General features: G+C 36.3%; 1 protein-coding gene across 1 annotated transcript in view; it reads left to right on the forward strand.

Moving 5' to 3' along the window:
- The window catches only part of LOC116305814 (uncharacterized), a gene marked incomplete in the record, with an annotated part of 15,296 nt that extends 1,691 nt beyond the window's left edge, over nt 1-13,605 (forward strand). The window contains 4 exon segments of the mRNA XM_089026522.1: nt 17-1,629; nt 4,477-11,000; nt 11,264-11,495; nt 12,792-13,605. Of these exon segments, the coding sequence (XP_088882648.1) occupies nt 17-1,629; nt 4,477-11,000; nt 11,264-11,495; nt 12,792-13,033 (8,611 nt within the window).
- Nucleotides 13,606-25,972: the final 12,367 nt, after the last annotated feature.

The following is a 25,972-nucleotide window of genomic DNA, read 5'->3' on the forward strand; positions in this document are numbered from 1 at the left end:
AAATAAACCATAACCATCCTACTACAATTGCTCAACTGAGGGCAACGATGCAACAGATACAAGATGAGAGGCAGAAGCTTGCAACTGAGGTGGATAATTTTGCCACTGCTTTGGAAGATGAGGAAGAACCACAAAAGTCTGAGGCCTCGGCAACAATGGCACCAGAGGAAACAAAAGAAGATGCTGCAGAAGAGAAGCAAGAAGTGGAAAGAGTGTCAGTCAAGGAAGAAATCCATGAACAAATAGTTAATGAGGTTCTAGCTGAGAGGGAAGAATTGCTTGAAGAAAAAACTTTGAATGAGTGTGATGCTGGTGCTCAGAGGATCAAGGAAGATGGAAAGACGGTTGATTCAGCAGGCAAGAAAAGTGACAAAGAGAAAGAGAAACCTCTTGAAGAAAAAGACATAGATGAAGAGAGGGAAGAATTGTTTGAAGAAAAACCTTTGGATGAGTGTGATGCTGGTGCACAGAGTATCAAGGAAGATGGAAAGACGGTTGATTCAGCAGGCAAGAAAAGTGACAAAGAGAAAGAGAAACCTCTCGAAGAAAAAGACATAGATGAAAAAGATGAGGCAATTCCTCAAGATAAAAAACAAAAAGAAAACAATATAGTGAGAGAGCTACAAGACATTATCAAGCATCTTGAACAAGAACTGAGGCAAACTAGATCGGAAAACATCCTTCTCGAGAACGAAGCAGCAGACATCATGGATGATGGATGCCTCAAAAACGAAAACAGGGCCTTGCGCAATCAAGTAAATGATTTGAACATTGAGTTATCGATAGCACGTGCCGATGAGCACGATCTGCAACAAGAACTAAACATCAGCGAAAATAGAGCGAGAGAGCTAGAAGAATCGGTAGAAATGCTAGAGGCATTGAGAGATGAACTTCACCATGCCAACGAAGAGTTGCGCTCAGAAAAAGGACTCCTTGAACAAGAAGTACACTTGATGAGAAAGAAAGTTGAAATTATCGAAGATGAAATGAAGCTTCTGAAAGATGAAAAAATGGAGGCTAAAGACTTACAAGACTCGGTGGAAAAGCTAGAAAAATTGAGAGAAGATCTCCACGCTGCTAACGATGAGTTGCGCTCAGAAAAAGAAATTCTTGAACAAGAATTAAACTTGATGAAAAAGAAAGTCGAAATTCTTGAAGATGAAACGAATCTTCTAGAAGATGAAAAAATAGATTTTGTGGACAACAAGTCTTTTCTCGAAGAAAACGTAGCACTTCAAACAGAAATTTCTAAAATTACTCTCCAGCTAGAGGTAAATAAAGAAAACGTGAACCGCCTTGAAGGAGAACTCAAAATCTCAGAGACCAATGTAAAGGAGCTGGAAGTGAAATTACATAAATTACAGAAAGAAAAAACTGGGTTAGAAATGTTAGTCGATGACTTGTCTTTCCAGAATAAGATGCAGGAAAAAGAAATGAATCTTTTGAAGAAGAAAGTTGCAGTTTACGAGGATGAAATTAAATTGGTTGAACAAGAGTTGGTTAGAAAGTCTGAAGATTTGAAAGAGAAGGAGGAAGATTTACAGAAACTTTTTGAAGATAATGAGTCCAAAGTACATGAGAAAGAAAAGCTTGAACATGCGCTAAAAAACCAAGAAGAAACGAATAATGGTAAGTTAGGCAACTAAAATTTAATTAGCTTAATGAAATTAGCCCGGTTAACCGGCATTCGTACGAAGACAATGCTGACAATTACAAGAGCTTGTGAAATTTCATTAGTTGTGAAATATCGTGAATTTACCATTCATTAGTTGTGAAATATCGTGAATTTACCATTCATTGACAACTATATCTATATACTGTATTTTTTTTTTTTTTTTTTTCATTTCTATTTTTGCACATACGTTATGTGCTATTTGTTTTTTCCCTTTCCCGCCAGTAGATCTTGACATGCGCGCGCAGATTCGTGCTGCATACATTTTCCCGCCATTGCGGGGCACGCGCGACCGGGCGTCATGACAACCAATGTAGTACCACATTTGATAACAAACTTATGCATGATATTTATCAGTTAGATATCTAGTCTTCTATTTGTGTTGTTAATATGCTTATATTTATAGATAGATTAAACAACTAGAAACCCCAAAACTTTATCATTTTCAAAACAAAGTTGATCAAAAAGCAAAAACAACGATTTCCTAGTAACTTTAAATAATTAAAACAATTCGTTTTAAGTAAGAAAAGACTCAAGATATTAATTGTATAAGACAACAATGCAGCAGAAATAATTAAGATGGTTTGTTAAAGCCTGGCAATTGTTTGAACGGCTGGGGTTTAAACCAAGTAATCCAGTCAAACAATTGAATCGTATGGTTTATGATCAAGTAACGCGCTTGTAAGCTATCTTGGAGTCGCGGTCAACATTCTTTGTACTGTAGTCGATAGTAGTCAAGAAGCTCCGACGCTTGACTTGCACCAAATTCTTCGCCTTTGGTACTGGGATCTTTCCTGGAAATTCAGTATCAAGTTTGAGGTTAGTTTTTTCTTTCCTTCGCTTGCAAATATATATTTTTTGATATCATGATCACTTTCTAGTTCGTTTGTTGCCTATCTGAGTCTATCGTGCAAGAGTATATAAGGACGCCATGCATTTAGTGACGCTGCAACTTTCGTTCTACTCGTTTTCTTGCAAATATTATCGGGCAAAAACTGCAGCTTTTGTGTCGCTACTATAATAAAGACGTACTATTTGCCTAAGTGTTTTTATAAGGGACTGCAAATAGATGTGTTTATCATTAGGACTTGTGTTGAAATATTTGTGTTCAAACTGCAGCTTTTGTGTCGCTACTATAATAAAGACGTACTATTTGCCTAAGTGTTTTTATAAGGAACTGTAAATAGATGTGTTTATCAGTAGGACTTGTGTTCAAATATTTGTGTTCAAACTGCAGCTTTTGTGTCGCTACTATAATAAAGACGTACTATTTGCCTAAGTGTTTTTATAAGGAACTGTAAATAGATGTGTTTATCAGTAGGACTTGTGTTCAAATATTTGCTCTGGTTTTGACGTCTTTTAGAGAGATTTATTGGGATTCTTGGACTTTCCTGGAACACCTAGCTAATTTCAACATAATTGTACAACACGAATACTGAATGAAAAATCCATAACCATATTGAATTTCAAGGCAATAGTGAAAAAAGTAGTATTCTGTTTCATCTCGTGTCGTATCCTTAACATATTAAGCATAGTATCTTTGAAGTAAGGTATCATTTCGCAATCGTTACACCGTTAGTTGCTACGCTTCATATTAACCCTGGCACGAACATGTCTGGAACCAACCCGGTTACGAAATTCGTATTATCTTCCTATAACTTTCGCATTTACAAATATGATACTATTTGCCTATAGTTGTAAGGCTGATATTGATTTTTACATCAAAAATCTATCACGCATTTTAAGATAGATATTTTGTTTTGAGTTATGGCAGAAGTTTTGCAAGCGAAAGCCCAATGGTATTCCTTTGGAGAAAAGTATTGAAAATACTATGCACGTGGAGTTATCGTACTTAAGTTAGTTTTGAAGATAATTATTGCGTTGCAGAAAGTATTGCAAAAACGAAAAGAAAGACATTCTTCTATTTCTGATATTCATGCTTGTACAATATTGCAACTTGCATATATCATATCTGTAGCCTCCATGAGCTATGCCAGCTGTTTCATCTCAGTATAAATAAATATTAAATATATTAAATATTGCGAAAAACGTCCTTATATGTTTGCCTTGAGCAAAAAAGAAAACAAAAACAAAACAAAACAACAACAACAAAAAACACTAACATTTTAAATGTTTATACCTAAGAATTTTTTTTTTTTTTTTGAGTACAAGAAACAAAGTTTGCTTATTTATTCATTCACTTTTTTTTTTTTCCAAAGAAAACAAGGTCTTCGCAAAACAACTCCAAGGCCATGCAAAACGCTATTTTTCCAGCATAAATATATCACCATACACTTACTGAGTTTACAAGTGTAAACAAACTTAGGACGCCAAACGCGATCCATTTTCAAATGAAGTTTAGATTTTCATTGTTTAACGTTAATCTGTCTGTATTGTTCTTGAGTGTACTTATGATTTCTGCAGTGTACCACGTGTATTATACTGACAATTTTCGAGCCCGGTGCGTTGTTTTCACAAATCTAATTCCTTATTAAGAATTTCCAGTTTTCTGCAGAAGAGCTTCTTAAGGTTAGACAGCTGTATCTTCTAGTGGCGAAAATATCTTCAAAATAATTGATTAAATATATTTGTTTGTTGTGTGAAAAAAAAGGGAAAATTCAAATTGACTTTCTTAGGGTTTCCCCTTGTGGATTGAGATAAAGAACAAAAGAACTTTTTGTCTAGTTTTGTTTAGATCAGAGCATCGAGTGCAGACCTTTTAGTACAATATCCCAAGGTAGCTTAGATTACTAAGAAAATTTCTTACAGTAAAATTAATGGGTTTTCGTATTATTTTTCGACAGCTGAAGAAAATCAGCTTAAAAACTTGGTCGAAAAGAACCTGGGACTACACTCACAAATAAAGAAACTGAAGATGGATTCCACAGAGTCAAAGCACGAACAGCGAAGGTTAGAGAGAGATTTGAATGAGTTGAGAGACAGGCTACGAGAAGCCGACAAAAAATTCAGCTCAACGAAAGACGATAAAACGAGAACAGAAGATGAACTTGGTGCAGCGAAGAAACGAATGGGATATCTGGAAAAGGAGTTGAATGACGCAAGAAATGACATCAAAGTAAAAAATGAGACAATTCGAAAACTTAACCAGAAGAATTCGGAAATTCAAGCTGCTTTGTCCGAGCGCGAGGAGGAACGCCAAAGGGAGGAAAGGCTGAGAATGGAAAACATGAAGTCTCTGGATGCGCTGAAAATAAAGATGGAAAAAATGGAAAATGATGACAAGAAGCAGAAAGAAAGGTTGTTTAGCCTGAAATCTGCTTGTTCTGAAGCGAACGAAGCGTACGAAATCGTCAAGAAGCAAAACTTGAATCTACGAAATGACATGCAGCAACTGAAGAAGAAACTAGCCAGCAGAGACGTTGAAGTTGACAACAACAGGCGGGAAAAAGAGAAGCTAGAAGAACAGATCTTGAACGTTTCTCGTACCATTGATGATATCCGTAAGTACAGTGCTAGAGACGAGAGTTTATCTCCTGATTCTGCGCTTGGGATCTCTATCAGCTCACTCACCGATCTTGGATCCGGACCCAATAGCCCATATTCAGATGTTTCGGACACTATCTTTGTACCTGGAGACGAGGAAATGAAGTTTATGCCAAGAGACCAACAAGGTCTTTTATGCAAGATGCCGACCATGATCGAAAACTTCCGAGCCGTTGTCCGTGAGAATGAAGTCATGAAGTCAAAACTAGTTGAGATGTTTAACAACAAGGAAAAGATGAACTCCCAGTTGCAGTACTACTCGGGTCTTAGTGACGACCTTCAGAAAGAGGTCGGCGAAAAGGAAAAGTTTGTCATCGAGCTACAACACAAGGCGAATATTTTGGAAGAAGCGTTGCATGGATCAAAAACAAAGCTTGGAAACGTTGAGAGAGAATTTGCTGCAGTGGCTACCGAAGCAGATCTGGTGAAAACAACTTTGCAGGTTCGTGAAGAAACTATGGCTGAACTCAGAGACAAAGTTGAGCTCTTAGAGGAGAAAGAGAAGGCGTTGGAATTGTATTCAAAGTCGATGGCAGAAAAATACAAAAACGAAGCTACCCAGAAAGAAGAGGTTGAAAATTTGAACCAAAGTTTACATGACAAAACACAGGAACAGCAAAAACTATTAAAGAAATTAGAAAAGAAATTGTCCGAGTATTCTTCAAAGTCGAGAAGAGTTTCCGAGCCAGAAATTAAAGCTTTCACAGCACCAGTAGTAGAAAAACCAAAGCAATCAGATGTTGCTATGGTGACACTCGAAGGCAAGCTGGACGACATCATGAACTACAGCGATGCGTTGGAGAACTCGTTGACAGGTGTTGAGATGGGCTACCATCGCTTGCAAGCTGAGAATGAGAGGCTACGAAGAGAAATGGTTAAAAAAGAAGACTATGAGGAGCTAGAAATGAAACTTAAAGAGCAAGAAATGTCCTTCCACGAACAACAACAAGACAGAGAAAAGCAGATCAGTGAGCTGGAAAAACAAAGAGAAGTTTTAGAAAAAGAAAACAAAGAAAACGAAGAGGCTATTATAAGTTTAACCGACCGAGAGAAAGAATTAATAGACGAGTTAAAAGCCTTGAAAGAGAGCTTTTTACCACTACAGCAAGCAAACGATATGATGAAAACTGAAATTGAAGCTCTGAAGGAAAGCGTGAAGCAAAACGAGGAAAATCGAGTGAAAATCGAAATGGATCTCAAATCTACCAAAACAAAAATGTGTGAGATGGAAATTACCAACGAGGCCTATAAAGAGGAGAATGACAGACTAAGGAAAGATGTTATTACTTTATCAGAGGAAAAATGCGAGGTTGAATGCAAGGTTTCTGAGGCAGAAAGGCGTGAAAGGAAGTTGAATGAGCTGATTGACCAGGAACGAGCACAGCATAAAGAACTGAGAGCTGAACACGAATCTGCACTAAGCATCTGCGATGTGCTTCAAAATGACTTGTCCAAAGCTAAGGACAACATCAACAGCCTAGAAGCTGAGCAGGACAGGACACAAAAAGCTAAAAATGAGATGGAGCAAAAACTTATGGATCTTTCAAGTCAGAACAGTAGCGTAAGAGACGAGCTGAATGCCGCCAAGAAGGATCTGAACGAACTGGAAGAAAGGTACAAAAAAGCTGTTGATGCTGAAGAAATCTTGAATCAGAGGTTAAGCAAGTCATCTATGGAGAACGCTAGACTTTCTACCGCTTATGATCAGAGTCAGAGAAGAAGAAACGAAGCTGAACGAAATATCCTTGATGCTACTGCCAAAAACGACGACTTGGGCGTAGATTTGGAGCGAGTACGCACCGAGAAAGCAAGCCTGCTGAAAGAAATCGCGCAGAAGGAAGAAACCATAGAAGGAATGGAAGCAAAAAAGAGTGAGCTTGAACAAGATGCTCAAAAACTCACCAACGAGTTGTACCTCAGTACAAGAAAAGTTCTCAGCCTACAGCTAAATTTGGAATCACTCCGAAACGAAGTCAGCCAAATGGGCAAAGATCTACGACGTCTGATACTTGGCGCAGTAGGTCGCGAACCTCAAGATGAAGCGGAGGAGAAGTCAATGGAAGCTGATCTGGAAATGAATCTTTTTGAGAATGAAGTTGTTGTACAAGCTCTGAGGCAAGCTATTAAGGCAACAGAGAAAAGCTTGGATCAGATTCGACCTGAAGCAATGGTGTCTGAAGTTGAGAACAAAAACTGTGAAAAAGACATCGACTGTGTTCATAGAGAATTTGCTTATCTAAAGGTCCAACTGAACAGTTTTAAGAATTTCTGTCAGAAGCTTAGTGATGAGACGAAGAGACTGAAAGAAGACGTAAAAACTAAAGAGGCTCTTCTTCAAGATGCAAGAGAACAGTACGAAGCATTGAAAGAGGAGAATGGCGATAACAAAGAACGTATCATGGCATTGCAAGCTAAGTGTACAGACCTGGAGGCACTGTCCGCTGAATATGAAGAGAATGCAGAAACAGCACATAATGAACTCGTGCAAGCAAATCAACATATTGTAACACTTGAAAGCAACATTGCAAAACTGGAACAGAAGAAAAACACTTTGGAAAAGGAACGACTGGTCTTGCAAGAGAGAATGAACAATCTTGAAACAAATCAAAGAGCGTCGAAGGACGAGAGTAGAAGTGACAAGAAAAGAATCGCGTCTCTTGAAGTCGTGTACAACGAGAAGCAAGGCTTGGTTCGCGATTTGGAGATTTCTGAAGGAAACTTGGCGGAATTGAGGATGAAGTACGATGATGTGGTGAAGGATAAGGAAGAGATAAGAGCTGAGCTAGCAACAGTTAAGGAAGAGATGAGGCAACAAGGAATGGAACTGAAAAACAGCAAGAAAGACGCGACGAACTTCAAGAAGCACATCATAGTTGAAAGAGAAATGAGAACGAGAGTCGAGCAAGATTTGAATGAGCAAGTGGAAGAGCTTAAGACTGCCAAGAGGAGTTTGAATGCCCTGCAGCGTACACACGGGAAACTCGAAGAGGAGAAGGAGATTTTGGAAGAGAAAGCCAAATTACTTGAAGAAACTGCTCAAACGCTTAAAAAGGAGCTTGAAGTGCAGGGAGTTGAGTTAAAACGCCTACGAGATTCTCTCACTGATACCAGAAATGAGCTTCAAAGTACAACACTCAGATGTGACAATAGCGAGAGGGAGAAGAAAAAACTGATGGAAGAGTTCATCCATGCTGAAGAACAAGTCAAGAAACTACAAGAAACGTGCAATGACTTGTTAAATGAAAAAGGATATGCTACTGATAAAGTCGTGTCTTTGAATGAAGCTCTAGAATCTATGATTCGTAGCCATGACGACGCGATTGATCATCTTAAACAAGACCTCATGAACGCAAACAAGGATTTATCAGTGACTAAGAACTCGCTCGAGAGAAGCCAAAAACGCAACGAGGAGCTTCAACACGAAATCAAAAACCATGAAGACAAGATCAAATCTGTTGAAGAAAAGAAACAGGAGTTATTTGAAAAATTCTGGGCCACCCAGAACCAGCTGGGTGAGGCAGAAGGCTGTATTGATAACCTGGAGTCGGAGATTAAAGAATTAAAAAGAAAAGTTGCCAACCAATTGAACAAGATCGAGCAACTAGAAGACACGTCTCAGCGAGAACGAGAAGAGAGCGAGAAAGCGGTTGAAAACTTTAACGCAAAGATTTCAAAGCTGAAAACTCAGAACCAAAAGTTGCTGCAAGAGAGGGATAATCTAAAGTCAGCGCTTGATGAATCTACCGATGCCCTCCAAAGTACATCACAGGAATTGCAGCAGACTTCAAGTACATTAACAGAAAAGGAAAAAGGCTCGAGCTATCAGATAGAAAAGCTTGAAAATACCATCGATGATCTGAGGAAGGTATCTGAAGACCAACGTGTGGACTTGCGAAGAACGAAAGAAGCCTTGAAAGATGCCAATCGCGAGAACAAAGATCTAAAAGAGAAATTAAACACGACTGAAGAAAAGCTTGAAGTTTTGGAATCTAGAGTCAAAGAACAGGAAAATGATAACGTAGATGCTCTAGCAGAAGCTCAAGCTAAGCTGAACGTTGTTAGCAAGATGAAAGCATCAAACAGTGGGGAACGATTCGCGGAAATGCAAAGCAGTACTCTTCTAGCCGAACATGAGACTGATTTCGATGGAGTCGATGGACCGAATGAAACAGGGTTTGGAGCATCTATCAAAGACGTAGTGGACGCTTTCCATCTAGCCTGCATGTCTTCGTTTAGCGACAACAGATCTCTGCAAGAAAGTTTAGCTCAAACAAATGACGAAAATAACAGGCTCGAAGAAGCACTCAAGAAAGATCGTAACAACTTGGCTGAGATGAAGAGATATCTCCAAGAGACCGAGAAGAAAAAGACCAAACTTGAAGAAGAAGGAAAGCGCTTGAGACGACGACTTGAAACCTTGAAGCAAAAGGCCATAGAAATGGAGCGAAATAAAGACGACGAACTGTGCGAGCTTAAAGGAGAGAAAATGATTTTGGAAAAAGAGCACTGGCAGCTTAAGGAGGAGTTTGAAGAACTCAAAGCCAAGAATAAAGAGACGGAGGAAGAACGCGATAGATACGCTGAGGATTCGAATAACACACGTGTGCAGGTGATTGAAGCGCGCAGCGATATTAAAAAGGCGCAGGGGCATCTTGATGCAATGCAGGAGAAACAGCTCGAAACAAAGAAGAAGATATTTGAACTGGAAGCACGAGAGAAGGGCTTGCAACAACTGATCCAAGAGAAGGAGAAGGAGCTCTGTGCAAGTATAGCGAAGACGGATGAACTAGAAAAGCTATACGAGAACGCCAACCAGAAGAAGACAGACCTTTTCACTCAAGTTTCCAAAGCGGAAGACAATATTGGGAGCCTAGAAAAACAGCTTCAGGACAATAACGAGAAACAGAAAGAACTCAAAGAAGAAGTGAGAGCTTTGAGCTCTAAAGTCAATGAATTGGAACAAACTCTTGAAGAAACAGAAAACGATTTGAACAACATCAAGGAAAAGAATGAAGAGCTCGAGATTCAACGTGGTAGCTTGTTAGCAAGCAACGAGATCTTGAAACACCAGGTTGAGGTTTCTCGACGGGAATACGAGACGCTGAAGGATTCATACGACACGATTCATGAAGATACCGTAAACCTCTCAACCGTTCTGAGCCAAAAATCTATCGAGAAAGACAATCTCGATACAGAATTCAAATGCCTTGCACAAGAGAAAGAACGCTTGCAGGAAGCACTGAATTCCTCAGAGACGCAACTCCGAGAATCAGAGGATAATTTAGTCAAGTCATTCCAGGAAACTGAGAATCTAAAGCGCCAAATGTTGAAGGTACAGAGTACTGCTTGCGCAGAATCGGCCAAGCACCAAGGAGAAGCTGGAAAAATGAAGTCAGATCTAGAATCAACGAAGAAAGAGTTGGTTGAGAAAGAAAGCGATTACACCGAGAAAGTTGCAAAGCTCAAGGCCATCGAAAAAGACAACGAATCCCTTAAGAAAGAACTGAATGATCTGCGCATGCGTGAATCGGAATTGAAACTCGACTACACGTCAGCTAATAGTAAACTACAGAGTTATGTCCTCGAGAGGGAATGTTGGGAAAGAGAGGTCAAGACAGTGTTAAACGAAATCGAGCAACAGAAGAGCGCCAACACTGCTAAGGAGCACAGGTTGGATCGACTGCGCTTGCGCTACGAGCAAGAAATTGGATTCTTGAGCCAGCGAGTATCGGCGTTGGAGCGCGAGCTTAAAATGGTGCAAGAAGCCGCTGAACAGCAAAGACATGCAGACGATATTGCTCACAGACTGAGTCTAGAAGCCAAGGTAAGATGCTTATGAAAATAATTGATTGTGATTGGATAGGGAGTCGTAATACATGGTCAGTATACTATCATACTAGCATGTAGATTATATGGGGCGCAATAAAAAGAGCGCGCTTTTTTTAACGCAACAAAATTGCAGAACTAGTTAAAATAACATTGTCCAATGCCCAGACAAAAATATTACGCATAATTTCGGTCCGCATTTTCCAATCTTAAAGTTTACCTTCAAATTTTAAACAATTTTGTTACTGTCGTTATCTCTAGGACATGGAAATCGACAATTTTAAGATGCGTCTCCAAGCAACGCGACTTCACGCGAGTGACCGCAACACCGTCGTTGATCAAATGAAGAACCAACTAGACGAGAGGACGGCACAAATCAACGAGCTTATGGAACAGATGAAGATATTGAAAGATAGCTATCATCTGGAGCTGGCTAGTGTACAAGCAGAACTGAAGTGTTCACAGATGGAGAATCTATTGAAACTCAAGAAAGGTAAAGTTAGTTTGTTTGTTGTATGGGAGTGATTGTATCTGGTTGACTGATGTAGGTGGCAGCAACTACGCAGCCACTATCTTCATCAGCATGCATTATCCTCGTAATATCATCATCATCATTGTCATGTATCATTATCATTATCATTATATATTACGAGTCATCATCGTCATGTATCATCATGTATCATCTTCATCATGTATCATCATTATGTATAATCGTCATGTATCATCACCATCAGTCATCATCATGTACCATCATCATGTATCATCATCATGTATAATTATCATGTATCATCACCATCAGTTATCATCATGTATCACTATCATCATCATGTATCATCATCATCATGTATCATCATCATCATGTACCATCATCATGTATCATCATCATGTATCATCATCAAGTATCATCATCATGTATCATCATCATGTATCATCGTCATGTATCATCACCATCAGTTATCATCATGTATCATCATCATGTATCATCATCATGTATCATCATCATCATGTATCATCATCATGTATCATCATCACGTATCATCATCATGTACCATCATCATGTATCATCATCATGTATCATCATCACGTATCATCATCATGTACCATCATCATGTATCATCATCATCAGTTATCATCATGTATCACTATCATCATCATGTATCATCATCATCATGTACCATCATCATGTATCATCATCATGTATCATCATCACGTATCATCATCATCTACCATCATTATGTATCATCATCATGTATCATCATCACGTATCATCATCATGTACCATCATCATGTATCATCATCATGTATAATCGTCATGTATCATCATCATCATGTATCATCATCATGTATCATCATCATGTATCATCACCATCAGTCATCATCATGTACCATCATCATGTATCATCATCATGTATCATCATCACGTATCATCATCATGTACCATCATCATGTATCATCATCATGTATAATCGTCATGTATCATCATCATCATGTATCATCATCATCATGTACCATCATCATGTATCATCATCATCATGTATCATCACCATGTATCATCATCATCATGTACCATCATCATGTATCATCATCATGTATCATCATCACGTATCATCATCATGTATCATCATCATGTATCATCGTCATGTATCATCACCATCAGTTATCATCATGTATCATCATCATCATGTATCATCATCATGTATCATCATCATCATCATCATCATGTATCATCATCATCATCAAGAACATCAACTGAACAAGCTAAAACAAGTATGATGTGGTTTTATTACAGATATGGGCAACGACAACCAAATAACATCGAGTCAAGAATCAGTCAGTGATCTGTTAGAAGCAATCAAAGCAAGCAGGAAAGAATCAGAGAGATTACGACGACTATTAGGTAACAAAATGAAAGAGATGAAAAACCTTAAGAAACATCTTATTTCTGAGCGATTCCCTCGAGGAAAATCATCCTCTCTCCCGTCATACACGATGTACGGTCGAGATAACGAGGGACACCTTAGCCTAGAATAGATTTTAGAGTCAACTTCTTAATTTAAGTATCAATATTATTAATTATTAGGGTGCTTAAGAATATCTTGCGCGCAAACCGTTCGTGAAATTTTAAATGACTTGACTGTACTTCAGAAGGAAATTTATAGTAATCACCTTTTCATAGACATGAAGCGCGCAAGTTATTAAATATATAAAAACACATTATTAGTGTAATAAAAAACGAATGCCAGTCGAGTTTTGGCTTTTTGGCAGAGAAGACGCAAATGTTTAACATAAAAAAAAAACGGCTGAAAAAATATTCGTATAAAGAGATTCATTTAGATATAGTTTTTCCTCGTGAGTATTTTGAGTTTTTTTAGCAGAATTTTGAAATAGCTTGAGATTTATATAAATTAGACGGATAACGTGATTAACTTTTCGTGTGTAAAAAGACATTCCTCTCTCGGTCGCGCCTTAACGAGAGAGCATGGGAACAAGTAGCCTAATAAGGAAACGAAATGGCTTCCAAATTTTTTTCTTAAATTCTCATTTTTATTTGAATGAGAGAATTACGAGATGAAAAGCCACAGGTGCGTCATCGATTTTGGGAGGGTGGGAGGGGGGGGGGGGGGGGGGAGGGATTTGAAATAAGAGTGAAGGGAAACGGTTAAAGACAAATGAGTAATGATCGTCACGAACTAAGAAGTCTACATGATGGCGTCATTTTACTGTACCACTACCAAAATGCTTTGCGAACTTTCTTTCTTATTCAAAATCGTATTCCTTCATGAGAATAGTAAGACAATAGGTGTTAATTAACTGAACACAAGAAAGTGCGCAAGGGAGTCTGGTAGTTATAGTAAATGACGTCATAATTCAAATTTACTATTCCAATCCTTCGTTAGTATAGTGATTTATGCGCGCCACGTGTTTAAAATTTGCCACGAGGAGAAAATAATCATCATCCAACATGGCAAACAAGAATCAAAATTATTTGGTTTGTACGATACATCATCGCGGCCATGTTGGTGGTATCAGAGCAGTTTTCGTATGACTGTGAAAAGCTCACGGCACGAACACGTTCTTGACACGGCTAGGGATACGCCAGACCAATCATATTTCTCGAGAATTCACTCTCCATCCAATCAAATACCCGAAACACGGCATAAACACGGCGCGGACACGGTCACGCCAAGATCACGGCACTTTTAGACCAATCATATTGCGCACGAAAAAAATCAGCCAATTAAAATTCTAGAATAAATAAGCTTTTCACAGTCATACGAAAACTGCACTAAACCAAAGATACCTACAACATGGCTTCCATTTCGTTGTCATTTGACTCACACATAAGAGAATGCTTGGAAGTTATCAATTGCTATTCAGAATAGCGGGCGATGTTCAAAGTTGACCTCCAATATGGCGACAATAAACACGGTATGCGCTAATCAATATTACGCATTGATAATGAACTGTCGCCAAATGAATATGGCATATATATTTTCTGAAGCCTATTATATCTATTAATTTTGAAATAATAAATCTTAAAAAACGTTTTTTCACACTATGCAACATTTTTTGGGGGAAAACCCTGAATTTAAATATGTTGCAACAAAAAAATAACGGTCATATCTCGAAAGATGTTAGAACTTATCTTTTAGCACAGCATTGTAAAACATAATTTATCACTTGATATTTAGCGTGCACCAAATATGTATTATAACAAGAGTGTCAAAATTCAATAAAACTAAATATACATTTTTTAAATCTCTCTGTTACGTGTTTCTTTCTTTAAATCTAATGATATCATTATCTTTCTATCCAATATATAAATCTATAATAAAAATCAAATCAATATATAATTCACTTTTCGATTATCAATAATCAAGATAAGGAATCAAGTGTACATTGGTTATATGGCTTCATTTTTCGTTCCCTAATAACCTAGGTAAGAATATAAAGCTTCATTTTTCAATAGCCAATAACCGAAGTAAAAAAAAAAAAACCTTGGTTATATATAATCATTTTTGACTCTCCAATATCAGAGGGAAAAAAAAAAAAGGGGGGTACCTTGGATATATATAACTTCATTTTTGTCAACCCAATAACCATGGGCTATAGTCCATGCTTTTTGCCCAAAAATGGCGGAAAATGACCTATTTTGCATTCTTCATCAATAATGCATATTTTTTTAAAAAGGTGTGAAAATGGACCAAAATTGATCAAAAACATGGACTATAGTCCATGCTTTTTGCCCAAAAATAGCGGACAATGACCTATTTTACATCCTTCATAAATAATGCATATTTTTTCCAAAGGTGTGAAAAAAAACCAAAATCGTTCAAAACCATGGGTTATAGTCCATGCTTTTTGCCACAAAATGGCTAAAAATGACCTATTTTGCATCCTTCATAAATAATGCATATTTTATCAAAAGGTGTGAAAATATACCAAAAGTGATCAAAACCATGGGCTATAGTCCATGCTTTTTGCCCAAAAATGCCCCTATATGACCTATTTTGCATCCTTCATAAATAATGCATATCTTTTCAAAAGGTGTGAAAATGGCCCAAAATCGATCAAAACCATGGGCTATAGTCCACGCTTTTTGCCCAAAAATGATCCAAAATGACCTATTTTGCATCTTTCATGAAAAATGCATATCTTTTCAAAAGGTGTGAAAATGGCCCAAAATCGATCGAAACCATGGGCTATAGTCCATGCTTTTAGCACAAAAATGCCCCTAAGCGACCTATTTTACATCCTTCATAAATAATGCATATCTTTTTAAAAGGTGTGAAAATAGACCAAAAGTGATCAAAACCATGGGCTATAGTCCATGCTTTTTGCCACAAAGTGGCGAAAAATGACCTATTTTGCATTCTTCATAAATAATGCATATCTTTTGAAAAGGTGTGAAAATGGCCTAAAATCGATCAAAACCATGGGCTATAGTCCATGCTTTTCGCCCAAAAATGACCTATTTTGCATCCTTCATAAATAATGCATATCTTTTGAAAAGGTGTGAAAATGGCCAAAAATCGTCCAAAACCATGGGCTATAGTCCATGCTTTTTGCCCAAAAATGGCGGAAAATCACCTATTTTACATTCTTCATAAATAATGTATATGTTTTCAAAAGTTGTGAAAATAACCGAAAATCGTTCAAAACCATAGGCTATAGTCCATGCTTTTAGCTCAAAAATGCCCCTATATGACCTATTTTGCATCCTTCATAAATAATGCATATTTTTAAAAATTTTTTCAAAAGGTACAAAAATGACCCAAAATCGATCAAAACTATGGGCTATAGTCCATGATTTTTGCCCAAAAATGGCCAAAAATGACCTATTTTGCATCCTTTATAAATAATGCATATTTTTTGAAAAGGTGTGAAAACGGCCCAAAATCGATCAAAACCATGGGCTATAATCCATGCTTTTTGCCCAAAAATTGCCAAAAATGACCTATTTTGCATTCTTCATAAATAATGCATATCTTTTGAAAAGGTGTGAAAATGGCCTAAAATCGATCAAAACGATGGGCTATAGTCCATGCTTTTCGCCCAGAAATGACCCAAAATGACCTATTTTGCATCCTTCATAAATAATGCATATTTTTTGAAAAGGTGTGCAAATGACCCAAAATCGATCAAAACCATGGTCTATAGTCCATGCTTTTTAACCAAAATGACCAATTTTGCATCCTTCATAAATAATGCATATTTTTTGAAAAGATTTGAAAATGACCCAAAATCGATCAAAACCGTGGGCTATAGTCCATGCTTTTTGCCCAAAATGACCTATTTTGCATCCTTCATAAATAATGCATATTTTTTTAAAAGGTTTGAAAAAAGCCTAAAATCGATTAAAACCATGGGTTATAGTCCATGCTTTTTGCCCAAAAATGGCCCAAAATGACCTATTTTTCATCCTGCATAAATAATGCATATTTTTTCAAAAGGTGTAAAAATGACCATAAATCAATCAAAACCATGGACTATAGTCCATGCTTTTTGCCCAAAAACGGCACAAAATGACCTATTTTTCTTCCTGCATAAATAATGCATGTTTTTCAAAAGGTGTGAAAATGACCCAAAATCAATCAAAACCATGGGCTATAGTCCATGCTTTTTGCCCAAAAATGGCCAAAAATGACCTACTTTTCATCCTGCATAAATAATGCATATTTTTTCAAAAGGTGTAAAAATGACCCAAAATCGATTAAAACCATGGGCTATAGTCCATGCTTTTTGCCCAAAAATGCCCCAAAATGACCTATTTTGCATCCTTTATGAATAATGCATATCTTTTTAAATTTTTTCAAAAGGTGCAAAAATGACCCAAAATCGATCAAAACTATGGGCTATAGTCCATGCTTTTTGCCCAAAAACGGCACAAAATGACCTATTTTTCTTCCTGCATAAATAATGCATGTTTTTCAAAAGGTGTGAAAATGACCCAAAATCAATCAAAACCATGGGCTATAGTCCATGCTTTTTGCCCAAAAATGGCCAAAAATGACCTATTTTGCATCCTTTATGAATAATGCATATCTTTTCAAAAGGTGCTAAAATGACCCAAAATCGATCAAAACCATGGGCTATAGTCCATGCTTTTTGCCCAAAATGACCTATTTTGCATCCTTCATAAATAATGCATATTCTTTGAAAAGGTGTGAAAAAGGCCTAAAATCGATCAAAACCATGGTCTATAGTCCATGCTTTTTAACCAGAATGACCTATTTTGCATCCTTCATAAATAATGCATATTTTTTGAAAAGATTTGAAAATGACCCAAAATCGATCAAAACCATGGGCTATAGTCCATACTTTTTGCCCAAAATGACCTATTTTGCATTCTTCATAAATAATGCATATTTTTTGAAAAGGTTTGAAAAAGGCCTAAAATCGATCAAAACCATGGGTTATAGTCCATGCTTTTTGCCCAAAAATGGCCCAAAATTATCTATTTTTCATCCTGCATAAATAATGCATATTTTTTCAAAAGGTGTAAAAATGACCATAAATCAATCAAAACCATGGACTATAGTCCATGCTTTTTGCCCAAAAACGGCACAAAATGACCTATTTTTCTTCCTGCATAAATAATGCAAGTTTTTCAAAAGGTGTGAAAATGACCCAAAATCAATCAAAACCATGGGCTATAGTCCATGCTTTTTGCCCAAAAATAGCCCAAAATGACCTATTTGGCATCCTTTATGAATAATGCATATCTTTTCAAAAGGTGTGAAAATGACCCAAAGTCGATCAAAACCATGGGCTATAGTCTATGCTTTTTGCTCAAAATGACCTATTTTGCATCCTTCATAAATAATACATATTTTTTGAAAAGGTGTGAAAATGGCCCAAAATCGATCGAAACCATGGGCTATAGTTCATGCTTTTCGACTAAAAATGGCCAAAAATGACCTATTTTGCATTCTTCATAAATAATGCATATCTTTTGAAAAGGTGTGAAAATGGCCCAAAATCGATCAAAACCATGGGCTATAATCCATGCTTTTCGCCCAAAAATGACCTATTTTGCATTCTTCATAAATAATGCATATTTTTTTCAAAAGGTGTGAAAATGGCCCAAAATCGATCAAAATCATGGGCTATAGTCCATGCTTTTAGCACAAAAATGCCCCTAAGCGACCTATTTTACATCCTTCATAAATAATGCATATCTTTTTAAAAGGTGTGAAAATAGACCAAAAGTGATCAAAACCATGGGCTATAGTCCATGCTTTTTGCCACAAAGTGGCGAAAAATGACCTATTTTGCATTCTTCATAAATAATGCATATCTTTTGAAAAGGTGTGAAAATGGCCTAAAATCGATCAAAACCATGGGCTATAGTCCATGCTTTTCGCCCAAAAACGGCCCAAAATGAACTTTTTGGCATACTTCATAAATAATGCATATTTTTTCAAAAGTTGTGAAAATGGCCCAAAAGTGATCAAAACCATGGGCTATAGTCCATGCTTTTTGCCACAAAATGGCGAAAAATGACCTATTTTGCATTCTTCATAAATAATGCATATCTTTTGAAAATGTGTGAAAATGGCCTAAAATCGATCAAAACCATAAGCTATAGTCCATGCTTTTCGCCCAAAAATGACCTATTTTGCATCCTTCATAAATAATGCATATCTTTTGAAAAGGTGTGAAAATGGCCCAAAATCGTCCAAAACCATGGGCTATAGTCCATGCTTTTTGCCCAAAAATGGCGGAAAATCACCTATTTTACATTCTTCATAAATAATGTATATGTTTTCAAAAGTTGTGAAAATGTCCGAAAATCGTTCAAAACCATAGGCTATAGTCCATGCTTTTAGCTCAAAAATGCCCTTATATGACCTATTTTGCATCCTTCATAAATAATGCATATTTTAAAACATTTTTTCAAAAGGTACAAAAATGACCCAAAATCGATCAAAACTATGGGCTATAGTCCATGCTTTTTGCCCAAAAATGGCCAAAAATGACCTATTTTGCATTCTTTATGAATAATGCATATTTTTTGAAAAGGTGTGAAAATGGCCAAAAATCGATCAAAACCATGGGTATAGTCCATGCTTTTTGCCACAAAATGCCCCAAAATGACCTATTTTGCATTCTTCATAAATAATGCATATCTTTTGAAAAGGTGTGAAAATGGCCTAAAATCGATCAAAACGATGGGCTATAGTCCATGCTTTTCGCCCAAAAATGGCCCAAAATGACCTTTTTGGCATCCTTCACAAATAATGCATATTTTTTCAAAAGTTGTGAAAATGGCCCAAAAGAGATCAAAACCATGGGCTATAGTCCATGCTTTTTGCCACAAAATAGCGAAAAATGACCTATTTTGCATTCTTCATAAATGATGCATATCTTTTGACAAGGTGTGAAAATGGCCTAAAATCGATCAAAACCATGGGCTATAGTCCATGCTTTTCGCCCAAAAATGACCTATTTTGCATCCTTCATAAATAATGCATATCTTTTGAAAAGGTGTGAAAATGGCCCAAAATCGTCCAAAACCATGGGCTATAGTCCATGCTTTTTGCCCAAAAATGGCGGAAAATCACCTATTTTACATTCTTCATAGATAATGTATATGTTTTCAAAAGTTGTGAAAATGTCCGAAAATCGTTCAAAACCATAGGCTATAGTCCATGCTTTTAGCTCAAAAATGCCCCTACATGACCTATTTTGCATCCTTCATAAATAATGCATATTTTTGAAAAGTTTTTCAAAAGGTGCAAAAATGACCCAAAATCGATCAAAACTATGGGCTATAGTCCATGCTTTTTGCCCAAAAATGGCCAAAAATGACCTATTTTGCATCCTTTATGAATAATGCATATCTTTTTAAATTTTTTCAAAAGGTGCAAAAATCACCCAAAATCGATCAAAACTATGGGCTATAGTCCATGCTTTTTGCCCAAACATGCCCCAAAATGACCTATTTTGCATCCTTTATGAATAATGCATATTTTTTGAAAAGGTGTGAAAATGGCCCAAAATCGATCAAAACCATGGGCTATAGTCCATGCTTTTCGCCCAAAAATGACCTATTTTGCATCCTTCATAAATAATGCATATTTTTTCAAAAGTTGTGAAAATGGCCCAAAAGTGATCAAAACCATGAGCTATAGTCCATGCTTTTTGCCACAAAATGGCGAAAAATGACCTATTTTGCATTCTTCATAAATAATGCATATCTTTTGACAAGGTGTGAAAATGGCCTAAAATCGATCAAAACCATGGGCTATAGTCCATGCTTTTCGCCCAAAAATGACCTATTTTGCATCCTTCATAAATAATGCATATATTTTGAAAAGGTGTGAAAATGGCCCAAAATCGTCCAAAACCATGGGCTATAGTCCATGCTTTTTGCCCAAAAATGGCGGAAAATCACCTATTTTACATTCTTCATAAATAATGTATATGTTTTCAAAAGTTGTGAAAATGGCCGAAAATCGTTCAAAACCATAGGCTATAGTCCATGCTTTTAGCTCAAAAATGCCCTTATATGACCTATTTTGCATCCTTCATAAATAATGCATATTTTTAAAAATTTTTTCAAAATGTGCAAAAATGACCCAAAATCGATCAAAACTATGGGCTATAGTCCATGCTTTTTGCCCAAAAATGGCCAAAAATGACCTATTTTGCATCCTTTATGAATAATGCATATCTTTTTAAATTTTTTCAAAAGGTGCAAAAATCACCCAAAATCGATCAAAACTATGGGCTATAGTCCATGCTTTTTGCCCAAACATGCCCCAAAATGACCTATTTTGCATCCTTTATGAATAATGCATATTTTTTGAAAAGGTGTGAAAATGGCCCAAAATCGATCAAAACCATGGGCTATAGTCCATGCTTTTTGCCCAAAAATGGCCAAAAATGACCTATTTTGCATCCTTAATAAATAATGCATATTTTTTTGAAAAGGTGTGAAAATGGACCAAAATTGATCAAAATCACGGGCTATATTCCCAAAAATGCCCAAAAATGACCTATTTTGCATCCTTCAAAAATAATGCACATTTTTTCAAAAGATGTGAAAATGACCATAAATCGATCAAAACTATGGGCTATAGTCCATGCTTTTTGCCCAAACATGCCCTAAAATGACCTATTTTGCATCCTTTATGAATAATGCATATCTTTTTAAATTTTTTCAAAAGGTGCAAAAATGACCCAAAAAAGTTCAAAACTATGGGCTATATTCCATGCTTTTTGCCCAAACATGGCCAAAAATGACCTATTTTGCATCCTTTATGAATAATGCATATTTTTTGAAAAGGTGTGAAAATGGCTTAAAATCGATCAAAACCATGGGCTATAGTCCATGCTTTTTGCCCAAAAATGGTCAAAAATGACCTATTTAGCATTCTTCATAAATAATGCATATCTTTTGAAAAGGTGTGAAAATGGCCCAAAATCGATCAAAACCATGGGCTATAGTCCATGCTTTTCGACCAAAAATGACCTATTTTGCATCCTTCATAAATAATGCATATATTTTGAAAAGGTGTAAAAATGGCCCAAAATCGTCCAAAACCCAAAAATGCCCCAAAATGACCTTTTTTGCATCCTTTATGAATAATGCATATCTTTTTAAATTTTTTCAAAAGGTGGAAAAATGACCCAAAATCGATCAAAACTATGGGCTATAGTCCATGCTTTTTGCCCAAAAATAGCCCAAAAATTGCCCAAAATGACCTTTTTCGCATTCTTCATAAATAATGCATATCTTTTGAAAAGGTGTGAAAATGGACCTAAATTAATCAAAACCATGCTTTTTTCACAAAAATGCCGCAAAATGACCTATTTTGCATCCTTCATAAATAATGAATATATTTTCAAAAGTTGTGAAAATGGCTTAAAATCATCCAAAACCATGGGCTATAGTCCATGCCCTTTGCCCAAAAATGGCCCAAAATGACCTATTTTGCATCCTTTATGAATAATGCATATTTTTTGAAAAGGTGTGAAAATGGCCCAAAATCGATCAAAACCATGGGCTATAGTCCATGCTTTTCGCCCAAAAATGACCTATTTTGCATCCTTCATAAATAATGCATATTTTTTCAAAAGGTGCAAAAATGACCCAAAATCGATCAAAACTATGGGCTATAGTCCATGCTTTTTGCCCAAAAATGGCCAAAAATGACCTATTTTGCATCCTTTATGAATAATGCATATCTTTTTAAATTTTTTCAAAAGGTGCAAAAATCACCCAAAATCGATCAAAACTATGGGCTATAGTCCATGCTTTTTGCCCAAAAATGCCCCAAAATGACCTATTTTGCATCCTTTATGAATAATGCATATTTTTTGAAAAGGTGTGAAAATGGCCCAAAATCGATCAAAACCATGGGCTATAGTCCATGCTTTTCGCCCAAAAATGACCTATTTTGCATCCTTCATAAATAATGCATATTTTTTCAAAAGTTGTGAAAATGGCCCAAAAGTGGTCAAAACCATGAGCTATAGTCCATGCTTTTTGCCACAAAATGGCGAAAAATGACCTATTTTGCATTCTTCATAAATAATGCATATCTTTTGAAAAGGTGTGAAAATGGCCCAAAATCGATCAAAACCATGGGCTATAGTCCATGCTTTTCGCCCAAAAATGACCTATTTTGCATCCTTCATAAATAATGCATATCTTTTGAAAAGGTGTGAAAATGGCCCAAAATCGTCCAAAACCATGGGCTATAGTCCATGCTTTTTGCCCAAAAATGGCGGAAAATCACCTATTTTACATTCTTCATAGATAATGTATATGTTTTCAAAAGTTGTGAAAATGGCCGAAAATCGTTCAAAACCATAGGCTATAGTCCATGCTTTTAGCTCAAAAATGCCCTTATATGACCTATTTTGCATCCTTCATAAATAATGCATATTTTTAAAAAGTTTTTCAAAATGTGCAAAAATGACCCAAAATCGATCAAAACTATGGGCTATAGTCCATGCTTTTTGCCCAAAAATGGCCAAAAATGACCTATTTTGCATCCTTTATGAATAATGCATATCTTTTTAAATTTTTTCAAAAGGTGCAAAAATCACCCAAAATCGATCAAACCTATGGGCTATAGTCCATGCTTTTTGCCCAAACATGCCCCAAAATGACCTATTTTGCATCCTTTATGAATAATGCATATTTTTTGAAAAGGTGTGAAAATGGCCCAAAATCGATCAAAACCATGGGCTATAGTCCATGCTTTTTGCCCAAAAATGGCCAAAAATGACCTATTTTGCATCCTTTATAAATAATGCATATTTTTTGAAAAGGTGTGAAAATGGACCAAAATTGATCAAAATCACGGGCTATATTCCCAAAAATGCCCCAAAATGACCTATTTTGCATCCTTCAAAAATAATGCACATTTTTTCAAAAGATGTGAAAATGACCATAAATCGATCAAAACTATGGGCTATAGTCCATGCTTTTTGCCCAAACATGCCCCAAAATGACCTATTTTGCATCCTTTATGAATAATGCATATCTTTTTAAATTTTTTCAAAAGGTGCAAAAATGACCCAAAAAAGTTCAAAACTATGGGCTATATTCCATGCTTTTTGCCCAAACATGGCCAAAAATGACCTATTTTGCATCCTTTATGAATAATGCATATTTTTTGAAAAGGTGTGAAAATGGCTTAAAATCGATCAAAACCATGGGCTATAGTCCATGCTTTTTGCCCAAAAATGGCCAAAAATGACCTATTTTGCATTCTTCATAAATAATGCATATCTTTTGAAAAGGTGTGAAAATGGCCCAAAATCGATCAAAACCATGGGCTATAGTCCATGCTTTTCGACCAAAAATGACCTATTTTGCATCCTTCATAAATAATGCATATCTTTTGAAAAGGTGTAAAAATGGCCCAAAATCGTCCAAAACCCAAAAATGCCCCAAAATGACCTTTTTTGCATCCTTTATGAATAATGCATATCTTTTTAAATTTTTTCAAAAGGTGGAAAAATGACCCAAAATCGATCAAAACTATGGGCTATAGTCCATGCTTTTTGCCCAAAAATAGCCCAAAAATTGCCCAAAATGACCTTTTTCGCATTCTTCATAAATAATGCATATCTTTTGAAAAGGTGTGAAAATGGACCTAAATTAATCAAAACCATGCTTTTTTCACAAAAATGCCGCAAAATGACCTATTTTGCATCCTTCATAAATAATGAATATCTTTTCAAAAGTTGTGAAAATGGCTTAAAATCATCCAAAACCATGGGCTATAGTCCATGCCCTTTGCCCAAAAATGGCCCAAAATGACCTATTTTGCATCCTTTATGAATAATGCATATTTTCTGAAAAGGTGTGAAAATGGCCCAAAATCGATCGAAACCATGGGCTATAGTTCATGCTTTTCGCCCAAAAATGACCTATTTTGCATTCTTCATAAATAATGCATATTTTTTTCAAAAGGTGTGAAAATGTCTCAAAATCGATCAAAATCATGGGCTATAGTCCATGCTTTTAGCACAAAAATGCCCCTAAGCGACCTATTTTACATCCTTCATAAATAATGCATATCTTTTCAAAAGGTGTGAAAATACACCAAAAGTGATCAAAACCATGGGCTATAGTCCATGCTTTTTGCCACAAAGTGGCGAAAAATGACCTATTTTGCATTCTTCATAAATAATGCATATCTTTTGAAAAGGTGTGAAAATGGCCTAAAATCGATCAAAACCATGGGTTATAGTCCATGCTTTTCGCCCAAAAATGACCTATTTTGCATCCTTCATAAATAATGCATATCTTTTGAAAAGGTGTGAAAATGGCCCAAAATCGTCCAAAACCATGGGCTATAGTCCATGCTTTTTGCCCAAAAATGGCGGAAAATCACCTATTTTACATTCTTCATAAATAATGTATATGTTTTCAAAAGTTGTGAAAATGGCCGAAAATCGTTCAAAACCATAGGCTATAGTCCATGCTTTTAGCTCAAAAATGCCCCTATATGACCTATTTTGCATCCTTCATAAATAATGCATATTTTTAAAAATTTTTTCAAAAGGTGCAAAAATGACCCAAAATCGATCAAAACTATGGGCTATAGTCCATGCTTTTTGCCCAAAAATGGCCAAAAATGACCTATTTTGCATCCTTTATGAATAATGCATATCTTTTTAAATTTTTTCAAAAGGTGCAAAAATCACCCAAAATCGATCAAAACTATGGGCTATAGTCCATGCTTTTTGCCCAAACATGCCCCAAAATGACCTATTTTCCATCCTTTATGAATAATGCATATCTTTTAAAATTTTTCAAAAGGTGCAAAAATGACCCAAAATCGATCAAATCTATGGGCTATAGTCCATGCTTTTTGCCCAAAAATGGCCAAAAATGACCTATTTTGCATCCTTTATGAATAATGCATATTTTTTGAAAAGGTGTGAAAATGGCCCAAAATCGATCAAAACCATGGGCTATAGTCCATGCTTTTTGCTCAA

The sequence above is a fragment of the Actinia tenebrosa genome, unplaced genomic scaffold (genome assembly GCF_029948245.1).
Source record: "Actinia tenebrosa isolate PJP-AT-01 unplaced genomic scaffold, QUT_ActTen_1.0 PGA_scaffold10__47_contigs__length_13832649, whole genome shotgun sequence".
Taxonomy (NCBI): domain Eukaryota; kingdom Metazoa; phylum Cnidaria; class Anthozoa; order Actiniaria; family Actiniidae; genus Actinia; species Actinia tenebrosa.